Below are 9,151 nucleotides of genomic sequence, written 5' to 3' on the forward strand. Positions count from 1 at the left end.
CACACACTACGGACAATTTTCCAGAGATGCCAATCAACCTACCATGCATGTCTTTGGACCGGGGGAGGAAACCGGAGTACCCGGAGGAAACCCCCGAGGCACGGGGAGAACATGCAAACTCCACACACACAAGGTGGAGGCGGGAATCGAACACCCAACCCTGGAGGTGTGAGGCGAACGTGCTAACCACTAAGCCACCGTGCCCCTCCCAGTTCACTTCCAGGAAACAGTTATTAGTTATTTGAGTCAGCATAAAAAAAAAAATCTACAACTTAACAGATTGTATAAGAGCATATTCAGATTCAAAGCTGAATGTCCTGAATAGTTCACGTTACCTGAGGAACGTTTGATATTTGATTTTTTTTCTGTAAGATTTTATGATGATTCTCGAAAATCTACTTGGATAATCAAAAAAAAAACATGCAACCATAAGGACTTCTATAGAACAGCTTTTATATAATGTATAACTGTTAACAGGTTCCGTAATGTTAACGTTAAACACACTCCTTGCTGTGTTTTATTTCTTTAAAAAAGAAAATAAGGGCCATCTCACTCAGCGTCATGATGGTTGTTGGTCTTGTGTGTGTGTGTGTTTTGTGGTTTCGAGACTCCCATCATCTCCCTTCACAGATTGGAGCAGAATGTAATTGTTGCCTGTGTTTTGTTGACGACCCATGTTGCTGGAACAGTGTGTTTGCAGACACACACCTGTTTTTCAGCAGCTGGCCTTGAGGTTAAGACGGTGTGATAGGACAGTGTTTCTTCTCCGCAGCGCCCCCTTTCCATCTGCTACCACGGCTCGCGCCTGGTCCAAGCCCTGGCCCGGTTTAAAGACCGCTCCATCCTGATGAACAGTCTGCACAGCCTGAGCACGGCCGAGCTGCTGAGCCTGGGCACAGAGCAGACAGGCAGCCATGCCCTTCAGGCCCTCATCACACTCTCCAGTGACAAAGGAAAAGGAAAGATCCTGAGGAAGCTTGAGGTGAGACAGCAAAAGCGCATGGACTCTGATGGTGTTGTCAGTGATTTAAATCTCTCATATGTCTCGTTTCTGTCTCACCAACACAGGGTCTCTATACTCCGCTGGCCTGCTCCAAATACGGCAGTCGGCTTTTGGAGGCCGTGTGGAGCAGCGCTACCATCAGTCAGAGGCAGAGCATCGCAGAGCAGCTTGGTGAGCTAAGCAAACATGTTCTCATCAAGTCTAATCTCTTCAGAATGAACTACTGTCCTTCGGTATAATGTATTATGATGATTTTTTTTCTGATTTGAATTTTCTAAATGACAGCACAGTTTTATTCACTTGTAAAAAGAAAACAGAAATCTTGTTACACAGATGCACCTTAACTTCATCATCATTTTTTTTTTTTATGTTACAGATGGTCTCAGAAAGCGTGCAAGTTTTTATAAGGTTGCCATGGGCCATAAAAAGCCCGATTAATCCCAATTACACTTGACGATGGCCCGTAATGTCAGATTATTAAAGTTAAAATGAAAAACATACAATGAAGAGTAACAATGATTTGTACAGTAAATATTAGGATTAGTGGCTGAAGTAAAATGTATTTATTCGGTGTATTTTTTTTCAACACTTGCTCGGTTTTTCTGATTGAAAAGAATGTGGCAAACTTTTCACCAGTCTCACAATCATTTTGCTTACACAATCACTTTAAATACATTTTGAGGTGACTTTAGAAGACGTACGAGAAATCTGGTGTTGTTTTGTCTTAACTTCCAGAGAGGAAAAATAAAGTAAGGTTAGTAAGGTTTATAGCTGCTATAATGTAAGCGATAACGAGCTGTCTCGACTCCTGGATGTTTCTCAACGTTAAACATAACCGTAAATGGGTTAAAAAGCCTGAAGTGTCATTTTTTTTATTAATAATGTGTTTGCAATTACGCTTGATGTATAAAGGGAACAAAACATTATAGTGTCAGTTAGCAGTTATGTTTTTTTTTTTTTTTTTTTTTTTTTTTTTTATATCAAGCCACGTCTCTCCGTTCCTATCACTTTTTATTCCTTTTTATGAACGTAGACATTGACTGTAACTGTAACCAGATAAAAATGATAAATCTGTTGTGTTTTTTTTTTTTTAAATAAATTGGCAGATCGTTGTTGTGGACTAAAAGGAGGAAAAGACTTGCTGTTTTAGGACGTAGGATATTTTTCACCTTTGGGGTGATAACAGGGACTTTGCTTTCCATCACGCCGCATCACACCACACACTCTTAATTCTTGAGTATTTTTTCCTCCTTTAAGCTCGGTTAATTGTTCGATCTTTAATGTTGTTTAATTCTTTAAGTCAGTATAAAGCAGCATCTTTCAGTTTACACGTGTAACACACAGTAGATAAGTTAATAAACCGTAATGATCCGTGTATATGTTTTTTTTTTTTTCCTCAGTCTCCAGCGAGTCTCAGCTGCGCTCGGATCAGTTCGCACGGCACGTCTGGGCAAAGTTCAGCCTCGCACACTTCCAGAAGAGACGCGGTGCCTGGATGGAGATTCAGACAGGAGAATCGAAGAAGAGAAAGATGTTCAGTGACATTCTGGAGTAACTGTTTTTGATCTGGTGCTCTTTTTTTCAGGGCTTAACCAAGTGTTAAATCACTTCCTGTGGACTGAAATCCTACACCTCTAACACAGCTCCTACAGAGTTACAGTTAATCCTCTGGTATTTGATTTGGTCAGAGGTTTGAGTAACGCTTGAGCTTTTTCTGTGTAGGTGACGTGTGCAGAGAAAATCGTGCATCTCTCAACTAAACTGTTTTAATGCGTATCAGATTTTCATGGCAATACAGTGTTTGGTAGCAAAGTGTCAAGACAAGGGTAATGGCAAATTTGAGAGTAATAAAAAAATATAAATAAAAGAAAAAGATTTGATCTTTTACTCTGGAGCTGGAGAAATGAACTTGATTAGAAGTGTATTGATGCCTAATTAATTAATGAAGATATTTCTGTTCTAATATTACGTTATAATTCCATGAGGCATTCCAAAAACCTGTGGTATTTTGTTCCTCTGACATGTCAGAAGCGTTTATGGTGCTGATGGTGGACTTGGCATGAGTGATTAATAGCTCAGAACCAGAAAACCAGCGAAGACAAGAAGTAGTAGAGTGCAGCTGTGATTTATCCTGCACTCTGTATTCCTCTCTCTCTCTCTCTCTCTCTCTCTTGCTTTTTATCTGTCTGAGTGGGAGAGAAGGGAGAAGACTGCGAGCCTGATCACAGGGGCGATGTGACATTCAGCTGTGAGAATCCCCTGACCAAGTCAACACCATCCTGATAGAACGCTTCACACGAGAGCCTGGGAACGTCAAACAATTCTCGCTAACGGCCATTAACGTCAGCCGCCGCACAAATGAGTTAAATTAAAAGGCCGCTGTGGTTTTGTCTAGAGCTCCTTTACATCACTCATCTACAGAGGTTCAGTGGGATCCATTAAAGAACAATGTGGGGTTTATGTGCTGGTGTGAAATGCTACAGCACCGAATAAAGGCCTGATTTTATCCGTACGGTTTGTTATTGTGGATAGCAGTTCTCACAAATTGCTTCATGAAATGACTTAAGAAGAATTTAAAAAAAAAAAAAGTGGAATTATTTTGACAAATCTTACACCAGTCCTTTTAATGGGAGATAAACAATGTACCATTACTGACTTTTTTATTATTATTATTACTATAAAGAATGCAGGAATATAAAGGAGGAAAGAAAACACTAACATTCGCTTGATGTCTGTCTAAAACGTGATAATTAAATTCAAAGTTTTGGCACCCCGCTTCAATATGCAAACACCGCTTTCTTCATATTTCGTCCAGCAAAAAAAAAAAAATAAAATAAAATGGGTTCAAATTTACACTTGAGATTTGAGTGACAATGTGTGACTTTTTCTTTTATTAGGTGATTTGTTCTCGCCTCAATTAAAGTACTCCTTTAGAGCTTAATGACAAACCCAGCATAGACAATGAATGAGGGATTTGATAGAAAACCTAAAAACTTAAAAATTTAGATCTGTTTAAATTTTGTACTTAGTTGCTAAAACTGGGTTAACAGTAATAAAACTAAAAGTATCACAGTAATCATTTGATGGTCTTTGTTTCTTCCATCAAACAAAGCAGCCTAACAGAAATAATTGCATTAAATGGGTTTAAAAATGAACCAGATGTGATATTGGTGGACAAGCTGCAATGCTTTCTAAAAAAAAAAACTATTGATTTATGTTTACTGAAACAAATGATCCAGGATCCAGACCCAGTTTCTCATTTAAGAGTTAATCTTAAATGAAACAGAGACCTACCATTTAATGTAGTTTCAACAGGTATTTCAGTGTAAATAAATACGTCCTCTAAGTCGTTTATTGCGCCTGTAACGAAAAAGGTCATATTTATTGATGGACAGGCAACAGAACAAGCGTTTAGACCCTTTAAGAGAAGGTTTCCGGTTCTCATTTCGGAACAGTCCTTTGTTTTCACCGATAAACTCATTACGCAGTTGTAAGTGTCGAACTTCAGGGACCCTTTCTTCTGTGAGCCGGTGACAGTCATCAGGCTTGATTCTCCCGCTGGAGCCTGAACGTTGGGGATTTCCTGGGGGGCTCTGAACCTCCGTAACCTCCCCCCTCATTAGTGATCTGTTGATGGATTGCGCAGCTAATTGTGGACCTGCGGATCAGCTCTGGAGCTGCCCATCTGCTCCGGTCGTGCAGCTGTGGACGCTTATCAGTTAGGAGGTCCTTCAGTGGAGTTATTCCAGCTGGAGAGCTCTCTGTCTCACACACACGTTCACAGAGCAGAACTAGCTGATAATGCATTGTTCTGGGGCACAGTCATGTCACTTCTTCAAAGAATTAACATATAAAACATTCAATGGCAGCTTTCAGTCCCTTGTGTCTGAACTGTTCCGTTTTTAGGAAACGTCACAGCTGCCTTAGAGTGTAATACACTGAATATTAGCCAGATTTCATTAAACCGGTACTGTTCAGTTCCTCATGTTGAATGGTCTCTGATGATATGTGGAGGCCTGGGAAAACCCTGTTACTGTGAGGAGCTGAATGCCTTTCTATTTTTCATAACAATATTTTTTAATAAAGTCAAATAAAAGAATGAAAACATTTGATTTCAATTCCACACATGAAACCATTACTGATTTCTTTGCATTAAATATAATAAGACATACACGATATATAAATGCCTTTCATTTCATTCATTAACAGCCTTTTTTTTTCTGTTTTGTTTATCATCTAACATCTTTGTGCCCTGTGATGGGTTGGCACTCCGTCCAGGGTGTATCCTGCCTTGATGCCCGATGACGCCTGAGATAGGCACAGGCTCCCCGTGACCCGAGGTAGTTCGGATAAGCGGTAGAAGATGAATGAATGAATGAATGAATCTAACATCTTCTCTGCTTCCTTTGTTTTTCACTTCAGCAGAGCAGTTTTACTTTATTGTCCGTTGTGTTGTTCCTGCTGCTTTCAGGTCGTCCTGCAACTCTTTTCACCCGAATGTCTCACTTACCTTCCTTGTCTTTAGTTTAAGACTTAAACTTTTTGAAACGTTTTGGAATCCTTTTCTCCATGTAATTCTTAAACATGTCTAGGCTTATGTATGTATTTACTTTTACAGTCTGTGTGTACATTTGAAGTAGACAAATGCACCAGAAATAAAAAATCGCCCTGTATTAAGTAACGATCACATCGCACATCTTCCTCGCAGCTTTCTTAAAATCTTTAAAATAAATAAATAAATAAAAAAACCCACAATTTTTGGTTTCATCCACTGACATTCACTAGAGATTTTTTTGATAAAATACTTTTTTTTTCTTGATTTGAATGTAGGCACTGTGTAGTGGTGACTGATTAATATTAATATCTAACTTTATTAATAATGGATCGATGAACTACTACATTAAAACACCTGTTATAAATAAATAAATGAGATGCCATAGAATTGTTTTTATTTTTTATTTTTTTTTGAGAATTAATTTTTTTCCTGCACCATAAATGTTATCATGGTGTAAAAGAATCTACAAGATTTTTTCCTCAGACCAATTTTTAAGAGAATAGTCTGTTTTCTTCCTTTTTTATGCTTAATCAGTTATATATATTATAATACATATATATTACCCGATGTTACCCGACTTCTGGGGAATGATTTGAAGATGAACAAGTCTTGAGTTGCTAAGCACAACATTCGAACTCGCACAGAGCAGTAAATTAGTCACAGGCGACTGTCAAGATCCGATCTTCAGATTAGATTAGATTAGAGTAATCATGTCCTCTCTTACAGTAAGATGGAATTAATAATAGTGAATGAGGCTGAGGAGAACTTTATTGTTTTAACTATACAGTGTGGAAATGTTCCTTCAAAACGTCATTATTGTCTTCCACCAAGTGTCTGTGTTTGTTTATTGCTTTTAAGACCAATCCATTGCAAGCCTGCACCTTCCTTCACTCATACACACACACACACACACACCACACACAGCTGCTCACACACTCCTTTCAGTCTCAGATTTCAGAGAGCTGTACAGTTTGACCGGCTGTTTTAACTTTTCTCTTCTAATTAGGCACAGGACTGAGAGATGCTTAAATGGATCCCTCATCACCAATTAGCGCGATCTTCTTTTCATGCTGCCGTTCAGTAATTAGCTCAGTTGTAAAGAGAGAGGTGTGTTTGTGTGCGTGTGTGTGTGTTTCGGAGTAAGCTGGAATCGGCTATCTGTCTCTGTGTGAGGTGTTTTTCCACTCCAGACAGCGGAGAAGGACTCAATAGGAGATGGGTTGAAATCAGTTGTCCAAACGCCCACATGCACCGTGAAGGCCGAGATAGATGCAAGAAAAATAAACAGAACAAATACATTCTGTATGAGACGATTTTTATGAAGATGAGTTGAGGGAAGGATAAGATCGGGGTTTTGGAGAAATTTACTGCTGAAATTGTGCAGTTAAATGTTCTTGTATCTCCGTAATAATGTGAAACAGATGTTCGAGTACATGTGGCAGTTAGTTATGAATTTATCCACTGGTACAAAAGTAGGGGAAATGGTTTTTATTATATAGTAATAATAAGAATCATAATATTAATATTAATATTAATAATGATAGTAATAATAAGAATAATAAGAATAATTTTTATTTAAGAGACATTTTATTAAGTTTTATTTACTAATGTATTATTAATGTATTATTACGATATCTGATCAAAATCAGAATACTTTTTAAAAAGTCTATGTATTTAGAAAAAAAATATATGTGTGTGTGTGTGTGTGTGTGTGTGTATATATATATATATATAATTTTTATTTAAATTTTTTTTTTAACACTTTAACTTTTTTTTTTAAAGTTTTCTACCTTTCAGTGTTCAGTTTTAAAATAAATATTGAAATCTCACATCATGTTTTGTAGACATTTACTGGCAGTGTGTGTTGTGATGCTTATCAAGTATCAAGTAATAGTGATGTTTTTTGTCTAAATTGCTCAGACCTCATTTTCAGGTTAAAGGTTAACAAATAAAACATTCTACTAAATATACTGCTATGCTTTAAAAGACGGAAGTGTAAAAGAAAAAAACATTAAAACACAAAGCAACTCCTGGTGCTGACAGAATCTGTGAGGCCCGTGCTGCCAAATACAACAGTCCGTCCATTAGGACGCGAGCATGCGGCCCGGATCCGAAGCCTGTTTCCTGCAAGAGCAGCACTAAGAGCTGCTCAGGGTTTATGAAAGCCCAAAAGGGGCTGAAGTGCCTAAAAAGACTTCTGTATGAGGGTTGCCCGTGTGCAAGGATTTTGGCACTTGCTTACAATGGAAGGATATGGCTGTTATTTTAATGATGGAGGTATGAATAGAATTGAGGCCCGTGCGTCCACACTCTCATGTTGGATGGATCTGACGACTGATGGACGAAGGTGTGGATGTGGTTTGTCCTTTTTTTTTTACTTCAGTGTATGTTTGTGTGGTGTCAAAGAGTATGACATGGAATTAGATGTTCTGTAAAGACTTAAGGATGCAAAATAAAACAGATATTGAATATGTAGATATGATAGATAGATAGATAGATAAATAGATAGATAGATAGATAGATAGATAGATAGATAGATAGATAGATAGATAGATAGATAGATAGATAGATAGATTATCCAGGGTTCTGAACTTAAACCAGTTGTAATGTTTAACAGAGCAGACCTCAACTCCTGATAAACATCGCCATCATTTCACACAGTTTTGCCCCATATGGTGGTTAGAGGGGGCCTTACCTAGAGCTGATTTTCCCTCACTTTCACCAAATCAAAACACAAGGATTGTCTTTCATCTCAGAAATTGCACACGAGCTGACCTCATCGCCCAGAAGAGGAGAAAAAGGGTGTTCAGCGGGCAGTACAGGGCAGGCGTGGATTTTATCATGAGCCTTCACTTTCTCCAAATGGAGGGGGGGGAAATGGAAATTTGATTAGCAACCTTGGTAACACAACGACGAGGTCACAATAGTCCTCATAGTGAGATATGATAGGCAAAAGTACACACTAGATAAGCTATGTGGTGTGCCATGAGTGCTGCCTCATATTTCCTATTTGCTGATTGTTATTCAGGCTCATTGAATGCATTTGCTTTGGATTTGTCCACAGAGACTGGCAATGGTTAATAGTTTCAGACTGTGATACTGTTCAGGAGAGCAGGGTGACTCATTAATAGAATTTAAAAGCATTATGGAAGCCGGGCTTAATGCGATAAAGACCTGAAATAAGATGAAACGGTCCTGTAGGCCGTCAATGTGTTGACATCTGTGATGAATCTTTTGATGTCATAAACGTGATGGTGACCGTAGCTGAAATGTGCTGTTGAGGGAAAAAAAAACAGTGTATGGATCATTTGGTCCTCTCTGTGCTCCAGCTTGAGTCTATTATTGATGTCATCTTGATCCAATTTGATGAATTTTAGGGGTTCGCCCAAAGAGAGGGGCCGTCCGGAGCAAACCCGGGTCACATTTCTCCAGATTTCACCTCGTTTTTTCGCCCTGATGCTCTCCTCTTCCCTCCTCTTGCACAAACACACTACACACACATACACAGACGACTGATATCTACTAATATTCCTGGCTGATGTATAGTTATTGCCTTTGCTTTTGTGTGAATCTCCAAGATTCCAGCGTGCTCA

The 9,151-nt window shown here is 38.5% G+C and overlaps 1 protein-coding gene across 1 annotated transcript in view; it reads left to right on the forward strand.

Moving 5' to 3' along the window:
* LOC132844930 (nucleolar protein 9) overlaps positions 1–3,515 on the forward strand; it is a 10,440-nt gene extending 6,925 nt beyond the window's left edge. Inside the window, exons 10-12 of the mRNA XM_060868837.1 lie at positions 773–982; positions 1,069–1,174; positions 2,404–3,515. Coding sequence (XP_060724820.1) covers positions 773–982; positions 1,069–1,174; positions 2,404–2,558 — 471 coding nt within the window. The 3' untranslated portion in view covers positions 2,559–3,515. The remainder of the gene's footprint in view (positions 1–772; positions 983–1,068; positions 1,175–2,403) is intronic.
* Positions 3,516–9,151: the final 5,636 nt, after the last annotated feature.

The sequence above is a fragment of the Tachysurus vachellii genome, chromosome 1, assembly GCF_030014155.1.
Source record: "Tachysurus vachellii isolate PV-2020 chromosome 1, HZAU_Pvac_v1, whole genome shotgun sequence".
In the NCBI taxonomy this organism is placed as follows: Eukaryota; Metazoa; Chordata; class Actinopteri; order Siluriformes; family Bagridae; genus Tachysurus; species Tachysurus vachellii.